Here is a 25671-nt window from a genome sequence, read left to right on the forward strand (position 1 = left end):
CCTGACCTCGTGATGCACCTGCCTCGGCCTCCCAAAGTGCTGGGATTACAGGATTGAGCCACCGCACCCAGCCTGTATGCCTTTATTTTAAAAGATACTTGGATCATGGAGGAATGGTACATTGATTATTATATAGATTCTTAGGGATATTTCTTTTTTTGGCATGATATGAAAATTATAAACAATCATTTCTAGTTTAGTCTGTTTTGAAACACTCTGATTTTCACATTCTGATTTTTTTCCTCCTTGATTTCATTTTATTATAATAAAAATAACAGGTATTGACTCTAGAAAATTTGGAAGATCCTGGAGTATAGAGAAGATAATAGGCATCTGTAATGTCACAACACAGAGAATAAATTACTCTTAACATTTTTATTTCCTTCTGACATTTTATCCATGCTTACAAGTATATATTTATATAAAATTAGGATCATCCTTTCTGTAAAGCTTGTATTCTGTTTAAAACATCTCACTTATGGTTACCTTGAAACCATAGAAAATGAGGTTGCAGAAATTTGTCTTTTCAAATGGAAAATGTTCCTGCTATATTATTAAATAAGAAGGCAGCATGGTTTTTATCTCATTTTTGGTGTAAGCAGCATATGCTTGATTTATTGTTCTAGATTCTTTCTTATTATGATGTATGTTCCATACTTTATACATTTTTGCTTGTTTCTGATGTTTCTGTAATGGAGCATGTGTTACTTTTTGGACTTAAATGGCATGAGCTGAAATAACCCAACAAGAACCCAACAGGAATCATCCCTGTATGTAAACTTCATGAGCAGCTTTATTATCGTCTCCGGTTATTTTCTTAGAATCAATTCCTAGGAGTGGAATCACTGGGTCTAGGTGTTTGAATATGCTGTATATTTTGTATACTATGTAGTCTAGTTATATCTCTCTATGGGAAGGAGTTTTACATTTGTTCCTTGCAAAGTAAAGAATACTTATTCTCACCATTTTTGCTCTCGTATCTTTCCCTTATGCCTTTTGCACCATTCTCTTTACCTGTCTTCCACATATTTCATATGTTCCCTATCAACCATCTGCACTCTTTCCTCTCTTCTCCCCATCCCTCAAATCCACCCGTTCAGGACAGTTATCCCCATTTTTTGCCCTCTGTTACATGGTCATCTGCCCTACAGCTTGCCCTTGCTGTCCTGTAGAACCATGAACCGTTTTCTCTCTGCCCTCACATACTGTGCAAGCACTGTGCAGCTCCAAAGAAGTAACCTCCTAACTTTGAATATGCAAAAAAGTAAAAAAATAAAAACCACAGATCCAGTTCAGAGACAGATATTTTGTGAGCTTTCATAGTTTCTGTGAATTTAGTAGCTTAAAAAAAAAAACTAACATAAAAAGTTGTTTTCAAATTTTCAAGTATTTACAGTCTTTAATTTTAGAAACTGTTTGGAATAATTTTATTATAAGAAATTTAGAGACTTATATTAAAAAGCTCATTAGCTAGAGTCCAAGTATTTTCCTTACAAAAATACCTACATGTCTTTATTACAATATTACCTTTATGACTGAAAAATCTCACCGACAGCCATATTGACTAAAATTACTTTTGCTTCAAATGCTGGGGCTATGAACCAAAATAGTCTAGTCTCCTGATGCATTGAAGATGAACAGAATTCATTTATAAAAATTATTCCAACCAGATGTCTGAGAATTTGGTTACACATCAGCAATTACAAAGGAAGACAGAGGAAAGGAAGACAAATTTTTATTTATATATTGAAACAATGGGTACTAAGTATTATAGATAACTGGGATAAGGGAAAGGCATTCCATTCTTATGCCTTTGGATCCTCATAGTTTACCTCCCACTTTTGAGTGAGAACATAAAATGTTAACATAAAATGTTTGGTTTTCCATTCCTGAGTTACTTTACTTAGAATACTAGTCTCCAATCTCATCCAGGTTGCCGTGAGTGCCATTAATTTATTTCTTTTTATGGCTGAGTAGTATTCCATTGTATATATGCCACAGTTTCTTTATCCACTAGTTGACTGATGGGCATTTGGGTTGGTTCCACATTTTTGCAATTGTGAATTGTGCTGCTAGACTGCTATAGACATGAGTGTGCAAATATCTTTTTCGTATAATGACTTCTTTTCCTCTGGGTAGATACCCAGTAGTGGGATTGCTGGATCAAATGGTAGTTCTACTTTTAGTTCTTTAAGGAATCTCCACACTGTTTTCCATAGTGGTTGTACTAGTTTACATTCCCACCAGCAGTGTAGAAGTGTTTCCTGTTCACCGCATCCAAGCCAACATGTATTATTTTTTAATTTTTTGATTATGGCCATTGTTGCAGGAGTAAGGTGGTATTGCATTATGGTTTTGAATGATACAAAGGACTCTGGGGACTTGGGGAAAGGATGAGAAGGGGGCGAGAGATAAAAGACTACAAATTGGGTGCAGTGTCTACTGCTCGGATGATAGGTACACCAAAATCTCACAAATCATCACTGAAGAATTACTCAAGCTGGGCGTGGTGACTCATGCCTGTAATCCCAGCACTTTGGGAGGCCGAGGTGGGCGGATCACCTAGGTTGGGAGTTTGAGACCAGCCTTACCAACATGGAGAAACCCTGTCTCTACTAAAAATACAAAATTAGCTGGGCATGGTGGCACATGCCTGTAATCCCAGCTACTCAGGAGGCTGAGGCGGGAGAATCACTTGAATCCGGGAGGCGGAGGTTGTGGTGAGCTAAGATCACACCATTACACTCCAGCCTGAGCAACAAGAGTGAAACTCCATCTCAAACAAACAAACAAAAAAAGAATTTACTCATGTAACCAACCACCACCTGTTCCCCAATAACCTATGGAAATAAAATATTAAAAAAGGACACAAAAGGAGAAATGCATTCCAGTGTCCCAATTCCTGTAACTCAATGTCTGCTACGTGTTAGGCACTAGGCTAGGAGCTTTTGGAATAATGCAAAGACCCTGACCTTGCTGATCAGACCCTATAATCAACTTAGAAGAAAGGCAGGCAACACACAACAATAGCAAAAGGCAATGCAAGGAAGGGATTTTGGAGTCACATTCAGCAAGTGCCTTCACATTCAGTTCAGGGAGAAAGCAAAAGAAAGGTTGGTTCCAACTGTGTTAATACATGAAGATATTTTGGAAAGGAAGTATCTTTTAAATTTAGCCTTAGAAGCACCAATAAGATCTTGATGGAAGCAATTAAAGTGTGGTGTACGTAAAACAAATGCAAAACTTTGACCCTAAAATTGTATTAGGCATATTTGGGAAAAGCAAACAGACCTATGTGAGTGAGGCAGAAAGTTCAAATGGGAAAGTGAGAGAAAACCTGGAAGATAGGTTAATGAAACCCATGTCATAGAAGACTTTGTAAACCTCTATGCTAGTATTTCCGAGTTTTCTTTTTTATTTATTTATTTATTTATTTATTTATTAATTATTATACTTTAGGTTTTAGGGTACATGTGCGCAATGTGCAGGTTAGTTACATATGTATACATGTGCCATGCTGGTGCGCTGCACCCACTAACTCGTCATCTAGCATTAGGTATATCTCCCAATGCTATCCCTCCCCCCTCCCCCCACCCCACAACAGTCCCCAGATTGTGATGTTCCCCTTCCTGTGTCCATGTGTTCTCATTGTTCAGTTCCCACCTATGAGTGAGAATATGCGGTGTTTGGTTTTTTGTTCTTGCGATAGTTTACTGAGAATGATGATTTCCAATTTCATCCATGTCCCTACAAAGGACATGAACTCATCATTTTTTATGGCTGCATAGTATTCCATGGTGTATATGTGCCACATTTTCTTAATCCAGTCTATCATTGATGGACATTTGGGTTGGTTCCAAGTCTTTGCTATTGTGAATAATGCTGCAATAAACATACGTGTCCATGTGTCTTCATAGCAGCATGATTTATAATCCTTTGGGTATATACCCAGTAATGGGATGGCTGGGTCAAATGGTATTTCTAGTTCTAGATCCCTGAGGAATTGCCACACTGACTTCCACAATGGTTGAACTAGTTTACAGTCCCACCAACAGTGTAAAAGTGTTCCTATTTCTCCACATCCTCTCCAGCACCTGTTGTTTCCTGACTTTTTAATGATTGCCATTCTAACTGGTGTGAGATGGTATCTCATTGTGGTTTTGATTTGCATTTCTCTGATGGCCAGTGATGGTGAGCATTTTTTCATGTGTTTTTTGGCTGCATAAATGTCTTCTTTTGAGAAGTGTCTGTTCATGTCCTTTGCCCACTTTTTGATGGGGTTGTTTGTTTTTTTCTTGTAAATTTGTTGGAGTTCATTGTAGATTCTGGATATTAGCCCTTTGTCAGATGAGTAGGTTGCGAAATTTCCTCCCATTTTGTAGGTTGCCTGTTCACTCTGATGGTAGTTTCTTTTGCTGTGCAGAAGCTCTTTAGTTTAATTAGATCCCATTGGTCTATTTTGGTTTTTGTTGCCATTGCTTTTGGTGTTTTAGACATGAAGTCCTTGCCCATGCCTATGTCCTGAATGGTAATGCCTTGGTTTTCTTCTAGGGTTTTTATGGTTTTAGGTCTAACATTTAAGTCTTTAATCCATCTTGAATTGACTTTTGTATAAGGTGTAAGGAAGGGATCCAGTTTCAGCTTTCTATATATGGCTAGCCAGTTTTCCCAGCACCATTTATTAAATAGGGAATCCTTTCCCCATTGCTTGTTTTTCTCAGGTTTGTCAAAGATCAGATAGTTGTAGATATGCGGCGTTATTTCTGAGGGCTCCGTTCTGTTCCATTGATGTATATCTCTGTTTTGGTACCAGTACCATGCTGTTTTGGTTACTGTAGCCTTGTAGTATAGTTTGAAGTCAGGTAGCGTGATGCCTCCAGCTTTGTTCTTTTGGCTCAGGATTGACTTGGCGATGCAGGCTCTTTTTTGGTTCCACATGAACTTTAAAGTAGTTTTTTCCAATTCTGTGAAGAAAGTCATTGGTAGCTTGATGGGGATGGCATTGAATCTGTAAATTACCTTGGGCAGTATGGCCATTTTCACGATATTGATTCTTCCCACCCATGAGCATGGAACGTTCTTCCATTTGTTTGTATCCTCTTTTATTTCATTGAGCAGTGGTTTGTAGTTCTCCTTGAAGAGGTCCTTCACGTCCCTTGTAAGTTGGATTCCTAGGTATTTTATTCTCTTTGAAGCAATTGTGAATGGGAGTTCACTCATGATTTGGCTCTCTGTTTATCTGTTATTGGTGTATAAGAATGCTTGTGATTTTTGTACATTGATTTTGTATCCTGAGACTTTGCTGAAGTTGCTTATCAGCTTAAGGAGATTTTGGGCTGAGACAATGGGGTTTTCTAGATATACAATCATGTCGTCTGCAAACAGGGACAATTTGACTTCCTCTTTTCCTAATTGAATACCCTTTATTTCCTTCTCCTGCCTAATTGCCCTGGCCAGAACTTCCAACACTATGTTGAATAGGAGTGGTGAGAGAGGGCATCCCTGTCTTGTGCCAGTTTTCAAAGGGAATGCTTCCAGTTTTTGCCCATTCAGTATGATATTGGCTGTGGGTTTGTCATAGATAGCTCTTATTATTTTGAGATACGTCCCATCAATACCTAGTTTATTGAGAGTTTTTAGCATGAAGGTTGTTGAATTTTGTCAAAGGCCTTTTCTGCATCTATTGAGATAATCATGTGGTTTTTGTCTTTGGTTCTGTTTATATGCTGGATTACATTTATTGATTTGCGTATATTGAACCAGCCTTGCATCCCAGGGATGAAGCCCACTTGATCATGGTGGATAAGCTTTTTGATGTGCTGCTTGATTCGGTTTGCCAGTATTTTATTGAGGATTTTTGCATCAATGTTCATCAAGGATATTGGTCTAAAATTCTCTTTTTTGGTTGTGTCTCTGCCCGGCTTTGGTATCAGGATGATGCTGGCCTCATAAAATGAGTTAGGGAGGATTCCCTCTTTTTCTATTGATTGGAATAGTTTCAGAAGGAATGGTACCAGTTCCTCCTTGTACCTCTGGTAGAATTCAGCTGTGAATCCATCTGGTAAAATACTTTACAGACAAGCAAATGCTGAGAGATTTTGTCACCACCAGGCCTGCCCTAAAAGAGCTCCTGAAGGAAGCGCTAAACATGGAAAGGAACAACTGGTACTAGCCGCTGCAAAATCATGCCAAAATGTAAAGACCATCGAGACTAGGAAGAGACTGCATCAACTAACAAGCAAAGTAACCAGCTAACATCATAATGACAGGATCAGATTCACACATAACAATATTAACTTTAAATGTAAATGGACTAAATGCTCCAAATAAAAGACACAGACTGGCAAATTGGATAAAGACTCAAGACCCATCAGTGTGCTGTATTCAGGAAACCCATCTCACATGCAGAGACACACATAGGCTCAAAATAAAAGGATGGAGGAAGATCTACCAAGCAAATGGACAACAAAAAAAGGCAGGGGTTGCAATCCTAGTCTCTGATAAAACAGACTTTAAACCAACAAAGATCAAAAGAGACAAAGAAGGCCATTACATAATGGTAAAGGGATTAATTCAACAAGAAGAGCTAACTATCCTAAATATATATGCACCCAATACAGGAGCACCCAGATTCATAAAGCAAGTCCTGAGTGACCTACAAAGAGACTTAGACTCCCACACATTAATAATGGGAGACTTTAACACCCCACTGTCAACATTAGACAGATCAATGAGACAGAAAGTCAACAAGGATACCCAGGAATTGAACTCAGCTCTGCACCAAGCAGACGTAATAGACATCTACAGAACTCTCCACCCCAAATCAACAGAATATACATTTTTTTCAGCACCACACCACACCTATTCCAAAATTGACCACATACTTGGAAGTAAAGCTCTCCTCAACAAATGTAAAAGAGCAGAAATTATAACAAACTGTCTCTCAGATCACAGTGGAATCAAGCTAGAACTCAGGATTAAGAATCTCACTCAAAACCGCTCAACTACATGGAAACTGAACAACCTGCTCCTGAATGACTACTGGGTACATAACGAAATGAAGGCAGAAATAAAGATGTTCTTTGAAACCAATGAGAACCAAGACATAACATACCAGAATCTCTGGGATGCATTCAAAGCAGTGTGTAGCGGGAAATTTATAGCACTAAATGCCCACAAGAGAAAGCAGGAAAGATCCAAAATTGACACCCTAACATCACAATTAAAAGAACTAGAAAAGCAAGAGCAAACACATTCAAAAGCTAGCAGAAGGCAAGAAATAACTAAAATCAGAGCAGAACTGAAGGAAATAGAGACACAAAAAACACTTCAAAAAATTAATGAATCCAGGAGCTGGTTTTTTGAAAGGATCAACAAAATTGATAGACCGCTAGCAAGACTAATAAAGAAAAAAAGAGAGAAGAATCAAATAGATGCAATAAAAAATGATAAAGGGGATATCACCACTGATCCCACAGGAATACAAGCTACCATCAGAGAATACTACAAACACCTCTACACAAATAAACTAGAAAATCTAGCAGAAATGGATAAATTCCTCGACACATACACTCTCCCAAGACTAAACCAGGAAGAAGTTGAATCTCTGAATAGACCGATAACAGGAGCTGAAATTGTGGCAATAATCAATAGCTTATTTCCGAGTTTTCTGTTTAGACTCATGACATCAGAATTACCTTGTGGTGTTAAAATGTAGACTCCTGGGCCGCACTTCTGATCAGAGTCAGAGGGCAGTACCCTGAATCTGCATTTTAACCATCTTCCTAGAAGATTCCAATGCACACTAAAATTTGAGAACGTTTGTCATTCAAATAACCATCAGGGCAGTGTGGCCTAGAGGTATGAGGAAGAAAGGATTCGTCCTTTTGGACGTCCCTCTGCCAGGGAAGTCTCAAAGCAGCATTCTTTAGCTCTGTGCATTATACATTTAGGTAAAATGACTGTTTTTATCTTCCAGGCTTCGTTAGGGCTCAGACTTGAGTCCAGTGGAGCTGCCTGGGAGACGATCTGAGTGGCAGAATCTTCTGTCCCCCACGAGAGAGGAGAGGCTTGTTTGCAGTGTGAAGCTCATTGCACCTGGCTCGCCTCCTTCCCTCAGAATTCTTAGGCCTTTAAAAACACACAAACAAAATGCCCTCAGAGCTTCGGGGGTGAGATTTTATCACACCGTCCTGTGTAGAGGACACAGTGAGGGTCCTGAGATCCCACTCATATGGAAGTTGAAAGGCAGATACTGTTTGGAAGAGGAGAGACTGAATTTTATCTTACTTTTTAAAAAGAGGTACTATATTCACATGATACAAAATTCAAAAGGTACACGCGGCATCCTGTGAAAAGTCTCCTTCCTGATTGTACCCAGCCATCCAAGTAGCACCTCTGTGTATTCTAGTGAAAGAGTATCTCTGGATCTGCCCAGCTTTTAAAAATGGAAATGGTAATATACTGTATGCACTGTTCTGCACCTTGCTTTTTAAAATTTATTGTCAGAGCTTCCTCGTTCTTTTTGCAGCGGCATAGTATTCCACTGCGTGGCTATATCATAGTTAAATTTAACTAGTCCTCTATAGGTGGAACTTGGGTTATTTCCAGTGTGATGCTATTACAAACAATACTACAACAGATAGCTTGTAAATATCTCCTTTTAAACGTGAGCAGTTATATCTCTAAGGTCAAGTCCCAGAATGAGATTGTTGGGCTGGAGGATAAATAAATGTGTAATTTTTAAAGCTATTGACAGGCTCCTCCCCATAAATGTTATACCATTTTGCATTCATATGATTAATGAAAAAGAGTCCCAGTTCACCCTTACAGTTTCATAAACAGAACGTTAAACCTTCGCATCTCTGTCAGCAGGGACAGGCGAGGAGTTGATTCTCTGCAGGGTTTGTGTGGGAAGGTGGAGGAGGGAGCAGCTATATTGGGAACCTCACCAGGGGTCCAGAGCCTGCTTTGCAGACAGCGGCAGGCATTCAGTGGCAACAAAAGAGCCCACCAGCTTTTTAGTTTTTGTTTATGTGTCTGAAATATATTTTGAAATTTTAATTTAAAAATTAACAGTAAAATTGACTTCATGTTTGCATAAAGTTCCATGAATGTTAATACATGTATTGATCTGAGTGACCCCCACCGTGATAAAGAACAGTTGCATCATCCTCAAACCTCCCTCCTCCCATCCCTTTGGAGTCACAACCTCCCCCCACCCTGAAACCCCTAGGCAACTGGTAATCAATTCTCCATCACTATGGTTTTATCTTTTCAAGAATGTTATCTAAAGAGAACCATACAGTATGTATCCCTTGGAGCTTGACTTCTTCCGTTCAGCATAATTTCCTGGAGGTTTCATCCAAGCTGTTGCATGCATCAGTAGTGTGTTGCTTTTTACTGCTGACAAGTATCACAGTTTATTTACCCATTCACCCATTCAGGGGCATTGGGGTTGTTTCCAGTTTGGGCTGATTATTAATAAAACTGCTATAAGCATACATGTACCATTATTTGTGCGAACATAAGTTTTACTTTCTCCCTAGTATAATTTTCATACCTTATTATGAGTAAGCTTAGGGATATTTTTATACATTTAAGAGACATTTATATTTCCTTTTCTGTTAGCTGCTCATTTCTTTTATCCATTTTTCTTTTTGGTGGTTGTTGATTTTTATTTTAGAAAGATTGGTTTAAGGGAGTTCATAGGACATCCAGATGGAAATGTTTAGCATTCAATCAAAAAATTCAGGCCTCAATTTTGAGAGAGAGGCTCAAAGATGTGGATTTGAGAGGCACACTGATAGGGAATGGAGAGTTGAAGCCAGGGAGCGATGTAAACTCGAGAGAAACACACAAGGCTCGAAGACAGAATCTGTGCAAATGCCCATGTTTAGGATGCGGAAAGAGGAGGACGTAAAGGAAGAAACCAAGAAAGAGACTTCTTAGAGGTCACAGAAGAACCAGGCTATTTCAGGGTAACATTAATAAAAGCTGAATTTTAAAGGTCTGATAAGTAAAGGGTTTAAATCCCAGAGCACAACGTCAAGAGAAAGAGAGAACATCTTTCTCCAAGAATTCCAAATAACAGGCCTGCAGTTCATTCTGATTGTTGTAGCAAGGTCACATGATCACCCCTGCACTATTCACTATGAAAGGAATTCAGTGCGTTGATTGGCCTACCTAGGTCATGTGCTTCAACTCCATAATTTCCCAGAACCTCATGGATCCCCAAGGGGAAATATGGGACTGTTGGAAGACTTAGATGCTGAAGAAACAGCCAATGAATGTCCAGTGAGTGGCCTTTGAGAGTGGCGTATCATCTGAGTGTAGGAGCTTACAAGCAGCTGCACATTAAGTTGAGAGCCTGGAGGCAACATGTGTAGAAAACCCAAAGAGTTTGGCTCAATTCTGGTAACCAAGAAGCCTATATGAAGGATTTTTTTCCCCAAAATTAAGGCAATATCGGTGCATATTCATACACCCAAGAAAAGAAACCACAGGGAGGGAGGCTGCAGAGATGGTGAAGCCTGAGGGGACAGTGGAGGGGAACTGAAGTGCGTACTGGTGAAGCCCTGGAGCCAGGTGCAGGTGGTGAGGACACTCAACTCTTCCTCTGAAAGGCAGTCTCCCCCCACCCCCGCCCCATCCACTCTAACTCCCCCCCATCCACTCTCACTTCCCCCACACCCTCACTCCTCCCGACCACCCTCACTCCTACCCCCATCATTCCTCGCCTATCACCCTCACTCCTCCCCATCCGCCCTCACTCCTCCCCATCCGCCCTCACTCCTCCCCATCCGCCCTCACTCCTCCCCATCCGCCCTCACTCCTCCCCCATCCGCCCACACTCCTCCCCATCCGCCCTCACTCCTCTCGACCACCCTCACTCCTCCCCATCCACCCTCACTCCTCCCCATCCACCCTCACTCCTCCCCCATCCACCCTCACTCCTCCCGACCACCCTCACTCCTACCCCCATCATTCCTCGCCTATCACCCTCACTCCTCCCCATCCGCCCTCACTCCTCCCCATCCGCCCTCACTCCTCCCCATCCGCCCTCACTCCTCCCCATCCGCCCTCACTCCTCCCCATCCGCCCTCACTCCTCCCCATCCCCCCTCACTCCTCCCCATCCGCCCTCACTCCTCCCCATCCGCCCTCACTCCTCCCCCATCCGCCCTCACTCCTCCCCCATCCGCCCTCACTCCTCCCCATCCGCCCTCACTCCTCCCCCATCCGCCCTCACTCCTCCCCCATCCGCCCTCACTCCTCCCCATCCGCCCTCACTCCTCCCCACCCGCCCTCACTCCTCCCCATCCGCCCTCACTCCTCCCCCCTCACTCCTCCCCCATCCACCCTCACTCCTCCCCATCCGCCCTCACTCCTCCCCCATCCACCCTCACTCCTCCCCATCCACCCTCACTCCTCCCCATCCACCCTCACTCCTCCCCCATCTACTCTCACTCCTCCCCCATCCACCTTCACTCCTCACCCATCCGCCCTCACTCCTCCCCATCCACCCTCACTCCTCACCCATCCACCCTCACTCCTCCCCATCCACCCTCACTCCTCCCCCATCCGCCCTCACTCCTCCCCCATCCGCCCTCACTCCTCCCCCATCCACCCTCACTCCTCCCCCATCCAGCCTCACTCCTCCCCCATCCACTCTCACTCCTCCCCCATCCACCCTCACTCCTCCCCATCCACCCTCACTCCTCCCCATCCACCCTCACTCCTCCCCCATCCACTCTCACTCCTCCCCCATCCGCCCTCACTCCTCCCCCATCCACCCTCACTCCTCCCCCATCCAGCCTCACTCCTCCCCCATCCACTCTCACTCCTCCCCCATCCACCCTCACTCCTCCCCATCCACCCTCACTCCTCCCCCATCCACTCTCACTCCTCCCCATCCGCCCTCACTCCTCACCCATCCGCTCTCACTCCTCCCCCATCCGCCCTCACTCCTCCCCCATCCGCCCTCACTCCTCCCCATCCACCTTCACTCCTCCCCCGTCACTCCTCCCCACCCGCCCTCACTCCTCCCCATCCACTCTCACTCCTCCCCCATCCACCCTCACTCCTCCCCATCCACCCTCACTCCTCCCCCATCCACCCTCACTCCTCCCCATCTACCCTCACTCCTCCCCCATCCACCCTCACTCCTCCCCCATCCACCCTCACTCCTCCCCCATCCACCCTCACTCCTCCCCCATCCACCCTCACTCCTCCCCCATCCACCCTCACTCCTCCCCCATCCACCCTCACTCCTCCCCCATCCACCCTTAGTCCTCCCCATCCACCCTCACTCCTCCCCCATCCACCCTCACTCCTCCCCCATCCACCCTCACTCCTTCCCCATCCACCCTGACTTCTCCCCACCCCCATCCACCCTCCCCACTGCAGTCAGTCAATCTTTTTAAAGTGAAAACCCAGTCATGTTGCTACCCAGTGAGAGCTACTTCGGGGCCTCAGGCTGCTCCCAGGACGTAGTACTCATGGCGTGGGTTGGACTTTAGGGCCCTGTGTAAAGTAGCTCCTGCCTGTGTTCACGCTCTCTCTCCAGCCCCTAGGGACCATCAAGATCCCTCACTGGCCTCTTTCCCTCTGAAATAATGGTAACTACCTATCTCTTTACCAGACCGTGAGGTCCAGGACAGGTGGGGATGGTGTGTGTTTGGTTCACCTGGATCCTCTAGCACTGTGTTTGGCAAACAGTAGGCACTCATACATGGCCACTGTATGAAGGATGGATGGATGCCCACTAATCTGTGAAACTTGCTGTTGCCTTAGTGATTATTTCTAAGATCTAATTCTCACCCATTGTTTATTCAAATCAGATGTCATTGTATTAGACACTAAGCAAGAGAAATAAATAATGAAATTATTAGAAAAAGCAAGACCAAGTCTTAGAATTCTGTTATACATATAGGAAAAAAAGAATATATGGAAACATGCAAACTTAGGGAAAGTGTTTAACTCTAGGTATTGAAACTAAGAATCAATTAATTATATTGTGCAAAGAGAAGACTAAGGAAAGAGGGAAATGTAGGACATCAAGGAGTTAAAGATATTTTAAGCAGGGAAGGAAGGGAGGAGGCGATGGAAGAAAGCAAGCCACTGTTCTAAAGAATGGGATTAATTAAATAAAGCATGGTACAACTGCTCAATGAAATTGTATACACACTGTTTGAAATCCTGTCTCTGAAGGCGGGGCAGTGGTGTCAAGGCTGATGCAGAAGAACTTTGGTGCTACCACATCCAAATGTCTCCTCAAACCACCCCAAAGGAACATGTCCTCTACATAACAATGATGTGCTTGCTGTGTACATTTGGCTTCCCCAGAAGCGAGCTTCCTCCTTTAGCCAGCCTGCAGCCCAACCCCAGGTGGATAAAAGGATGGTGACACCTCTGTGAAGACAGTGACAGTATTTGTGATATAAGTGTCGAAATACTAGATTTATATGTTTGAAGGACAATGAGATTACAGTTATTCATTAAGAAAACAAATACAGAATTTATTGCAAAAGGTAAAAAAGGTGAAAGAAGATATGTAACATGAGTAGTATGGTTGTTGGGAGCATTTTTTCCTATTTTCACTTCAAATTTTTAGAACTTTACACTTCTTTGAACATGTACTGTAAAATAAAACAATGCAAAAATTGTGTTTTAAATACCAAATTAACCATACTTGATTCAAATTATACCTGTATTCAAGGAAATACTCATTGGTTCACACTGTTCTTTTCTCTCCTTCCCAAAGGATGTTCTGGGTGGCGTCCTGATCACCGCACTCCTCATCGTCCTCACGTACCCTGCCTGGACCTTCATTGACTGCCTGGACTCGGCCAGCCCCCTCTTCCCCGTGTGTGTCATAGTTGTGCCATTCTTCCTGTGTTACAATTACCCTGTTTCTGATTACTACAGCCCAACCCGGGCGGACACCACCACCATTCTGGCTGCCGGGGCTGGAGTGACCATAGGATTCTGGATCAACCATTTCTTCCAGCTTGTATCCAAGCCCGCTGAATCTCTCCCTGTTATTCAGAACATCCCACCGCTCACCACCTACGTGTTAGTTTTGGGTCTGACCAAATTTGCAGTGGGAATTGTGTTGATCCTCTTGGTTCGTCAGCTTGTACAAAATCTCTCGCTGCAAGTATTATACTCATGGTTCAAGGTGGTCACCAGGAACAAGGAGGCCAGGCGGAGACTGGAGATTGAAGTGCCTTACAAGTTTGTTACCTACACATCTGTTGGCATCTGCGCTACAACCTTTGTGCCGATGCTTCACAGGTTTCTGGGATTACCCTGAGTCTCAAACAGTTGGAAACTAGCCCACTGGACATGAGAGCCAAGACATAGGAAAGTTATTGGTAGGCAAATCTTGACAACTTATTTTTCTTTAACAAAAAAAAAAAAAGTCATACGGCTGTCTTGCTACTACCAGATAAATGATGCTGCTGTGTGAAAGGAAAAATTGTCTCATAGCGGTCATTAGTCTGTAATGGTTATGCTACAGTTGAACCCAAGCTAAAAACCATAATCCAGATCTTTAAAGGCACACCCCCACCCCAGCCCCTGCTCCTCTTTCTGTTGCATGGACTTTGGACCTAGTCATGGGCTGGCAGGAATTGTGGCCTGGCTTAGGAATGGCTATGAGCCCCACTGGGTTCTGGAGAGCCAATAGAGATGGGGTGATCTGGGAGGCTGGAGGTAGAGCCTTTCTTTTCCGTTACAACCTTGCCTAGCACGGAGTCTTATTTCTAAAACGGGAACTTTGGTCTAGGAGAAGGGGTGGCACCATACAAAACTGCATTCCTTGGACAGGGTGACTTCCTTATCATTTATTTGGTGTTTCTTTTGTTTTGTTTTGTTTGAGACAGGATCCTGCTCTGTTTCCCAGGCTGTAGTACAGTGGCACAATCTCAGCTCACTGCAAACTCTGCCTCCCAGGCTCAAGCGATCCTCCTGCCTCAGCCAACTGAGTAGCTGGGACTGTAAGCATAGACCACCATGCCCAGCTAATTTTTGTAGAGACAGGGTTTCGCCATGTTGCCCAGGCATGTCTCAAACACCTGGGCTTAAGTGATCCACCCACCTCAGCCTCCCAAAGTGCTGGGATTATAGGCATGAGCCACTGTGCCCGGCCTCCTCCTTGTTATGATCAAATTAGACTGTGCCTGGTTGGGTGGTAAGATCACTCTGAAAGAAAGCTCACTGTGAAGAGATGAAAGGTGAAGGCAGAGCTCTGAGGTCATGGGGAAAAGCCTGCTTTCCTTATAAGTCCTGGTGTTCATGTTGAAATAAGGATCTGCTCTCCTTGTTTCCATGCATTTTGCAGGATTCCAGGTACCATTACCACATTCTTCTGACCCATGAAACAAACTGGCTGCTCGCACGTCACCAAACGGGTTGGGGGGTTAGCCTTCAGCACAGGTGGATACATCTGGGATTCACTGAGATTCCTGCCCTCTCCTGCTTCCTAGTGGTTTGGGACAGGCCCTCTGCCCATCGTCAGCAGTTTTTTGCTTTCATGCAAACCTGGAAGGCACTGGCATCTGCCTAGGAAAGTGGATCCATGAAGAACAGATGAACTCAGTCCTTTCTGGAGCCTGACAAAGAAGGGATAGGCTTCCTTGACATTGCCTGGTCCTGACAAGGCCTCCCTGACATTACTCCTCCAATTTCACAGTTACCGTCTGTAAATCTATTTTCTCATCTACTGAATAGAATCAGGCGCCCTTTTTGTCTTCCCACCTCTTATCTCTTGGCAATTTTAAGGGTAATTAATGCAAGAACAACTTTATTGTCTCTTGGGAAAACAAGCCAACCAAATACAAAACCCATTAAGCCTACTAGGGTGAGTCCTCTTAACATGGGAAAGCGATGATTATGCAAACACCAGAGTTCCCTCCTCTTCAGTTCCTAAGAATAAAGAACAGGTATCAAGAACTTTCTTTAAAGTTAGTGTAACTATAGTTAACAAAGTATCCATTGAGGTGTGGTGCCTGTAGGACTGAGCCAGTGCTTTATCAACCCAACACATCATCACCATGTGCATACTCTGGAAAAAAAATAGCTTCCTTAAAAGTTACAGAGGCTCTTAACATGTTAAAACCGAAAAATCACATTTTTCTTGATTTCAAGTATGTTCTACGGCCTTACTGTTGGGATGATATTTAGTATGTAACTTAGCGTTCCAATTTCTCAAGAATTTTTAGGCCGGGTGCAGTGGCTCACGCCTGTAATCCCAGCACTTTGGGAGGCCAAGGCGGGCAGATCACAGGTCAGGAGATCGAGACCATCCTGGCTAACATGGTACCCCGTCTCCACTGAAAATACAAAAAAATTAGCCGGACATGGTGGCGGGTGCCTGTAGTCCCAGCTACTCCCCGTGGGCGGAGCTTGCAGTGAGCCGAGATTGCGCCACTGCACTCCAGCCTGGGCGACAGAGCGAGACTCTGTCTCAAAAAAAAAAAAAAAAAAAAGAATTTTTAGGAAAACATCCTGTTTTTACTTAAAATTCTTCTCATATTTATTATAGTTAGAAGGCAAAGATCAAGACGACCTGCCATTTGACTGCTTTTACATCAAACTCTGCCCAGTATTTGCAGCACAACTCAGGGGAAGGGCCTTAGCTTGCAGGTACTCCTAGCCTTCATCTGCCCCTGCAGAGCAGTGGCTGTCAGCTGGATGCGGCACTTTTCTGTATTTTCATCCACACAGCTGCCCAGCCAGAGTTCGCAACACTGGATATTTACACCAAATAATTGTGGTTGACTTGTCTGAAGCCAGCTGACAGAAGGATCAGCTTTTCCCACTTGTATTTTTTAAAAAGAGGGATTGTGATCATTGTCACAGAATGGGTGCTGGCCTCTCATATATATGATATTTATATATCATTATACATATATATATATCATATACATAATTTTTACTGCTGTCTCTAGTTTTAAGTCCCAACAATAGGAAGGCCGATCAGCTATATTGATATATTTAAGGCTGTACTTAACTAATTGGGTTGAGGATGAATATATCAGCCACAGCACATTAAAGAATGAGCCAAGGATTTGTCATGGTTGGTCACTTTTTAAAGTATTTGATTACTGCAACTGGACAATGAAAAGCGTATATTGGTGACACCAACCTTAGTTTTTGAGCACTCCTGCTCTGTGGTAAGAATCAGACAAAAATTCATCAGGGGAAAAAAAGGCATTACCTGATTCACACCCTTGTCTTGCTAGCCCTCTTCCATTCATTTCTCACACAGCACTTTGCTCTGTTAAACCCTCTCTCAGTCTCACACCATCGCATGCCCCTTCAAAGGGTATGGTTCAGGCTCCTCTCAAGACATTTGGAGTTTCTCTCTGGGGAAAGAGCGCCCCCTACTGGTTTGGCTTCAGTCTAGGTCCACCGTCCCTCTCGATCTGGCATCTTGGAGTTTAATTTAAAAGGCAAGCTCACCACAATGTAAGCCTATGGTCTGGCCAACCTTGCTTTTGGGAACTGTGACACCAAAGCCCCCAGAATTATCTGCCTCTCCAGGAGCCAGATAGAATGACATGCCTTTTTCCTAATTGTCCACATTCCACCCCCAGCCCACTGCCACTGTGGGCCAAGCCATCCATCTTGCATCTAAAACAGCTCTCATTTCATGCCAGTTTTGCTCAAACCTGCACCTTCACAAGATATTCAGAAGATGAAAACGTAGAAGACACCCCTGAATTAAAAACACTTCCATAGCAGTGGCTGGAATTACTCCAAAACATGCCCCGTGCTCTCACTGTAACATGGGATTTTCTCACCCAAATAGGCAACTCATGCTTCCTGAGTGTAATCAAAGCATGTGGTGTTTCGGGGCCATATGCGCCAGGTTTCTATTTTAGAAACCTTCAGCTGTCTTGCTTATGTACCGTATGTACATTTATTCTTTTTAAAAATCACTTTTATTTGATTTTGACTTATTAAATGCTTTAAAAGCCAGTGTTCTGTTTCCTTGCATTTTTTTCTTAACGTAGACCTTTTTCTCTGAATTCACTGGACCTGAGTTGAAAAGGGGATAAAAATAAGAGGCAGGCTACATAATTCTCTGTTCTTGTCATAATCCAATCATGCGCAAATGTTGGAGAGCCTTGGAGGACCCACAGGTGTGGTAACAGGAAAGAAGTGGCATGTTGGCATCCTTAAATCCCCTCCTCTACTCCATGATACTAAAGAACCTCCTTTTACTTTATATGGAGTTAAATGTCACTATGTTTTGAAAGGTAAATGTTGTAAGTTTTGCTAGTTAAGGTAAGTAAAAGGTTTTTAGAGATGCGTTCTCTATCTGCTGAACCAAATAAACATAACCATAATTCAAATTCACAGCGTATCACTGCAATGATATGCTCTGCCTTTAAGCATCCCAAATTTGCTATTTGAGATGGTACATACAGTTGACACTGCCCCTTATTTGCAAGGGCAGACATAGGACTCTATTTGTACCTTGAGCAGGACGTCTGAGATGTAAAGCTCCAACCTATCCTGTGCAGTTTTCACAGGACAGAGAAGACACAGGGGCAGAGAATTACAATTCAGGAGCCAAATGGTTAAGGCTGTAGGGAAGAGAAAACAACGACATGGGAACTGGGAGGAGGGGTAGACTACATGAGCGAGGTTTAGAGAACATATGGGGTTTGCACAGGGAATGTGACGGGAAGTAGGTAGGAGATGGTACTCCATGACTAGAGAACAGCTTGTCTGAGGCACTTCCCAAACACCTCCAGCTCTTACAAGAAAAAAAATCAAACAATGTTGGTGATCGTAAGAATAACAGTGGTGGTGGTGGTGGTGGTGGTGGTGAAATAAAGGATGAGCCTAGGGCTGTGACATTGCAAAATCAAACCACATGAACGAGAAGTATGAGAAGGCCCTCCCAGAGGGGGTGACGTCCAGAGGTAACTTCACAGACTCCTTTCATCACTCCTCATTGAAATACAGTTGCCCCTTGAACAAACAACTCGGAGCTCAGGGGTGTCAACCTCCTATGTAGTAAAAATGCATATAACTTATGACTCCCCTAAAACTTAACTACTAATAGTCTGCTGTCAATGGGAAGCCTTTCTGATAGCACAATAAGTAGATTACCACATATCTTATGTTATAGGCATTATATATTGTATTCTTACAATAAACTAGAGAAAAGAAAATGTTAAGAAAATCATAAGGAAAATACATTTACCCTTCATTAAGTGGAACGGGATCATCACAAAAGTCTTCATCCTCATCATCTTCCTGTTGAGGAGGCTGAGGAGGAGGAAGAGAGGGAAGAGGAGGGGTTGTTCTGTGTCAGGGGTGGCAGAGGCAGGAGAAAATCCACATACCACTGAATGTGTACAGTTCAAACCCATCTTGTTCAAGGGTTAACTGGACTCACCAGTCAGCCCGAGCACCTTCCCCGTCTGCCATCTCTGCACGCACAGCATCATTCCCATTCTTCTTCCTCTCTTGGTGGACATGACCAACAGCTGGGACCTCCTTCTGTGTCCTTCACGCCCACTCCCTTCCTCCGTCTTCTCTTTGCTCAGTTCCCTCAACTAGTCACGTGAAACTTCATTTTCAAAATATTTTACCATGATCCTGGCTCTTCAGGGAACTTCAAAATGCTTCAAAATGCTCCAAGTCTTTCTTTAATGATCGTGAATGAAGCCCTCATCCTCTAGTAAGAAGCTACCCAAGAGCCAAGTGGAACAGCAATATACACATATCTCATTTGAGACAAGAGATGTTTTCCTCGAAGCTGCTTGTGTTTTGATTTTTTTTAACTTGAATTTTAACTGCACGTATGGGTTTGCCGTTAGAATTCAAGTTAAAACTCGGATTCTTCATTTCTGTGAACATAAGGCTTTAATGGGTGACTCTGTGCACACCATGCATCTGTTGTTTTCTTAAAATGAGACACACCTGTAGTCCAGACTTGGCTATTTACAGAATGCACATTAAGAAGAATCAGAGTTAAATGTAGGCCATGAAGAGAATGTTAAATTCTTAAAACTGTAGCCACATGAGACAGGGAGCTATACAAAGCCAAAAATAATTCTTTTTCCACGCCTGTCTATATGACATGCAAAAAAACCAACAAAAGTAAGGATGTAGCTAGGAGTTCCGCTGTAATGCTTCTTTAACACACACACTCAACACATCTGCTGGCCTTGCTCTTTCTATGGCAAGCCAGATTCTGCCCAATGCAGGTGTTCAAATGTCAATGCCTCTTTAATATACACAAAGATGGCCTCAGATCACTGGGGGTGAGCCAGGGTGACAATTGGGTGCTGCCTTAATGCCCGTGCCTGCAAGAGTCTTGCAATCTACCTGTATCCATGAGCGCACATAGGAGTGAAGCCTCTTGGACTTCCAGTCTGCAATGTCTCTGTCACATGGAAACCTGATGGGTGCCACTGTGAGCAGGGCCAATTTTGCACAGTGCACACTAAACACAGATCATTTTAGCCTTCCTAACTGGCCACCAATAAAAAGACGCTGAAGCATCCTGAAGATCAAAGAGAGATTTCCACCATGCCTCAATACAAACCCCAGTCCGGGTCTCTGCGTGACAGGTGTTGTGCCTAGGGTTTTGCACAAGTCATCTCACCTACATGATTTGCTTAAGGGGCACCTCTCTGTCTGGCTGTCTTGTCGCATCTGCCCCAATGTCACCCAAGTGCTCCTTGTTTAAATGTTCTGCCCAAGACTCACAGCCAAAAAAAATCTCCAATTAATCCCACCTATCTCCACTGGGGCTTTTTCTCTGACCTTTCCAGCATGAAATGTGACTGTTTATTATGTGTGTCACAACTGGTTTCTTGTCAGCCCTAAGTAGTTGGTTATTGTAGGGACAGGCATATTTTATTCCTGACAAAAAGCTGTGCCATGTGGAAAGCAGAACATTTCTTTTGCTATCAGGCTTGATATCAACCAGGCACACTTTCCCCACATCTTCACCTTCCCACCTAGAAGGCCAGATTTACTTCATGTCTGCAAGTCCTCTGATTCCAGCGGTGTATGCGGCAGCTCTCTCTCATAGCCTTGCCAGCACTCCTAACGTGATGGATTCTTCCAAATGTTTTTTCTTTTCCTTTTTTTTTTTTTTTTTTTTTGAGACAGGGTCTCACCGTGTCACCCAGGCTGGAGTACTGTGTGGTGCAATCCTGGCTCACATGGCGACTACAGGCGCACACCACCATGCCTAGCTAATTTTTGTATGTATGTATGTGTGTGTATATATATATATATATATATTTTTTTTTTTTTGTAAAGATGGGTTTTGCCATGTTGCCCAGGCTTGTTACTAACTCCTGGGCTTTGGTGATCCGCCTACCTCAGCCTCCCAAAGTGCTGGGATAACAGGCATGAGCCACCACGCCCAGGCTTCAAATGTTTTCTCCTGGAGATTCATGCCTCTTTCCTGCCTGTCTTCAACAGAAACAAGGAAGGCCAAACCTTACAGATGAAGAATGAAAAGCTTGAGTGTGAACCTTGAGTATATTCTTAGCACACTCCATTAGTCACTTCAGAAGAAAAAAAAACCCACAGGGTTTGGTCAGACATAATTCAATTAGACCCTTTGCTGGAGATACTTATTCAACCCACAGTCTAGCTACAATATTCACTCATCCTTTCTGCCTACTAGAAAGCCAAAGCAGAGAATACCTGAACACAAAGTAGACATCGTGGAGACTCAAACCGCCTTGCTTCTGCGTTGCCCTTCTTGCTGCCTGGCCCATTTGTCAAGCACAGTCATTTGGCAGCTCTTCTTTTATCCAAGCAGGTTATATTCCCTACATGGACTCTGGTCAGGGCAAAACATTAGGCACAGCACCTGTCAAGCAGAGGCCCGGGCTGGGGTTTGTATTGAGGCATGGTGGAAATCTCTCTTTGATCTTCAGGATACTTCAGTGTCTTTTTATTACTGGCTAATGAGGAAGGCTAAAATGATCTGTGTTTAGTGTGCACTGTGTGTAATTGGCCCCCCTCACAGTGGCACCAATCAGGTTTCCATGTGACAGAGACGCTGCAGACTGGAAGCCTAGGAGGCTTCACTCCTATCTGCGCTCATGGATACAGGTAGATTAGAGAACTGCTGCAGACTGTCCCAGAGGTGTACTGCTGCCTTGAATTTTATCGTGCATGCCACTCTCTACTTTTGGAATGCAAGTTTTCAATAATGTGGTTTAGTTTGCTGGGACTGTCACAACAAAAGACTACAGGCTGGGTGGCTTCAAGAAAAGAATTTTATTTCTCACAGTTCTGGAGGCTAGAAGTCAAAGATCAAGGTGCCAGCAAAATAGGTTTCATTCTGATCCCTCTTCTAGCTTGCTGGTGGCCACCAGCTGTGTGGTCACATCACCTCTTCTGTATGTGTGCGCCAGGTAGGCAGAGAAACAGAGCAAGCTCTCTGGTGTCTCTTCTTATCGGGCCACTGAGCCTCTCATGAGGGCCCCCCTCTCATGACCTCATCTAGCTCTAATCACCTGCCAAAGGCCTCATCTCCAAAGACCATCACACTGGAGGTCAGAGGGTCAACATGACTTTGTGGGGATACATTCAGTCCATAATAATATACATAAAGTTATTCAAGGCCCTAATAACATAATAAGCCAGAACTTGGATATCAGATGGGTCAAAGGCTTTCATTGCTTAGGAGGCATATTCTGCTTAAGGCAATGGTGTCCCTTGAAGGCTATCTGTCTGCTTTTGGATAAAATGGACAGAAGGGCCAAAGTCAATACTCAAGTATTAGGGTTAAGTGATGTTATACAAAACACCAAGCACAAACAGATTAAGATTGAGAAGCAAGATTGTGAGTAATGTTCTCTCTTACCAAGCTGATGAGCCCATCATTGCTGAGAGCAGGGGCAGTGGTTAGGCTGGCTGGTTTGTAGTAGATTACTCCTGTTTAAAATGTGGGAATAGTCATTCAACATGTTTTAAATTCAAAACACATCCTTTGACCTAGCAACTCCTACATCTAAGATGTAAGGTACTGGAATAATAGGTAGTTCAAGTACAAACGTCACATCAAAGAAATATCTAATGAGCTCTATACATCTCTGAATGTGTCTGTCAAATGTGAATATTTATGCAGTCTTGCACCCATTAGGACTGGTTTTCCTTGGGGCCCTAAGCCAGTGCTATTTAGCAGGATGGGGGGTCCATTGGAGCAGTGTTTATAATTGCAAACAATTGGAAACAACTGAATGTCCACCAACAGGGGAATAATTGAACAATTATGGACATCTGTACAATAGAATATTAACCTCACTTAAAAGAATGAGACAGGTCTATAGGCACTGACCTGAAAAAATGGGACATATTAAGTGAAATGTCATGAGATATATGTAAAATAAAAAACAAAACTTGTCGCAAACCAGTAAGTAGAGCATGACCCCCAAAAAATGTGAGCAGGTGTGTGTGGCTGACTGTACAAATCAAGGAAAATGTCCAAACTAAGGAAACAATACAGGCTAAATTGTTAACAGCGGTTAGTTACTTCAGGGAATCAGGAGGAAGAAAGGTAGATTAGCTCAGTAAGGCCATAGTTTGCACAGTTTTTTTAAAGTATTGGACTTAAACAATTTTTAACTTTTTGTTTTCCATTATTTTTATATTTTTAAAAAGTGTAGAAAGTCCCATTATTTACTTTCACATAAATAATAATGCAAATCAGTAAGTGGTCTGTGGACTCCAAGTCACTCTTACATCGTGTCTCAAACTCATTTATTGGCTATGTGACTTCTGAGTAAGTTATTGATCTCTCTGAAACTCAACTGTTTTCACCCTACGCATCAGGGAGAATTCCTACTCTCATACCGTTATTAAACCAAAAAAATTAAAATGTGAAAAAAGATCAATTCAAAAATAATTTAAAAACAGAAGAGCAGGCTGGGCGCCTATAATCCCAGCACTTTGGGAGGCAGAGGTGGACAGATCGCCTGAGGTCAGAAGTTTGAGACCAGCCTAGCCAACGTGGTGAAACCCCGTCTCTACTAAAAATACAAAAATTATCCAGGTATGGTGGCACACACCTGTAGTCCCAGCTACTCGGGAAGCTGAGGCAGGAGAATTGCTTGAACCCAGGAGGTGGAGGTTGCAGTGAGCCAAGATTGCGCCATTGCACTCCAGCCTGGGGGACAGAGCGAGACTCCGTCTAAAAAAACAAAAAACAAACAAAACTAGAAGAGCACTGCAGGACTGTGAGGCTGTAGTGGTAGAATTTAAGTTTCCTCTAAGCTAGAACAAAAATCAATTCCATTTAATTTTCACTTTAATACTAGAGCTCCCAGTTTTTACTAAGAAGGTGTGCATCTTCTGTAATAAAGGCTTTTGGCAGTACTCACAGACTGCCCTGGCTCCAGTTCAAATGCTTCACCAGGGACAAGTGTAAGATGATCTGGCTGCAAAGCCTCGACTCATGAGCTGGATTCGTTTCTTCCAATGCAGCCGACACTGTTTTTCTTCCTACCATTCCCTGCTTCCGAGGGCAGAAACATCTACATGATGCATGGAGTTGATCTTCCCCCTTTCATGCTGGGATATACAATTAGGCATTAGTGGGTTTTTCATTACAAGTAATTTTGGCCACCCCCAAAACTATCCAGGTGGGTAGCTGCTGACAGAACAAATGGTTCCACCTACTTCAACAAGGGCTATCATATGATGATCCATAAGCCATGATTTTAACTAGAGCGAACCTGAAACTAAGGGAGAATGTATCATTAATAGCTGTGGACCAGTGAGCCATCTTGAGCAGAACTGCCAATTCTACAGTTCAGGCTATTTCTCTAGGCATTTATCAACTGGTGTTATATAGTTAAAATCAGTAAAATACTACATGTTACATTACATTCTTTTTCTCCCAGCTTTACGAAGGTATAACCTACACCTGAAGTACACCTACCACCTCAATTAAGATAAAATTTCCATCATCCGAAAAAGTTTTCTCTTAACCCACTGCAGTCAGTTCTCTTTCCTGAGCTCCTGCCAACCAACCTGCTTTTGACTTTTTTAGACTCTCATGTAAATAGAATTAGAGTCTTTTGAGTCCTCTTGCTTTCATTTAGCATACTGTTTTGAAATTCATTCATATTGTTTTGAGGATCAGTAGTTCATTCCTTCTTATTGCAGAGAAGTATTTCATAGTATGGATATACCGCAATTTGTAACTACTATAAGTAACACTGAACACTTGCATAAAAATCTTTGGCCATATGGGTAAACCTAGGAATAGAATGGCTAGATGGTAGGTGTATGTTTCAAGAGACTGCCAAGCTATTTTCTAAAGTCACAATGTAACGTTTTACACTGTGACTCACCAGCAGTGCATGAAAGTTCCACTTGCTCCAGTCTCAGCAATATTCGATTTATGAGTCTTAAATTTTAGCCATTTTAATGGGTATGCAGTTTATCATTGTGGATTTTAGTTGCATTTCCCTGATGACTAACGATGTTGAGGATCTTTTCAAGTGCTCATTCATATATCATCTTTTGGGAAATGTTTGTTCAACTCTTGCACATTTTTAAAAAACAGTTGTTTTATTTTTAGTATTGTTTTATTTTATTATTAAGTTTTAAGAAATCTTTATGCATGCTGGATACAAGTCCTTTTGGCACACATTATTTTTAGAGGGCA

General features: G+C 43.0%; 1 protein-coding gene across 1 annotated transcript in view; it reads left to right on the plus strand.

Moving 5' to 3' along the window:
• SGPP2 (sphingosine-1-phosphate phosphatase 2) overlaps window positions 1-18839 on the plus strand; it is a 144928-nt gene extending 126089 nt beyond the window's left edge. The window contains exon 5 of the mRNA XM_024243913.3: window positions 13765-18839. Within this exon, the coding sequence (XP_024099681.2) occupies window positions 13765-14316 (552 nt within the window). The 3' untranslated portion in view covers window positions 14317-18839. The remainder of the gene's footprint in view (window positions 1-13764) is intronic.
• The last annotated feature ends 6832 nt before the right edge of the window (window positions 18840-25671 follow it).

Source organism: Pongo abelii, chromosome 11 (genome assembly GCF_028885655.2).
Source record: "Pongo abelii isolate AG06213 chromosome 11, NHGRI_mPonAbe1-v2.0_pri, whole genome shotgun sequence".
Lineage (NCBI taxonomy): Eukaryota > Metazoa > Chordata > Mammalia > Primates > Hominidae > Pongo > Pongo abelii.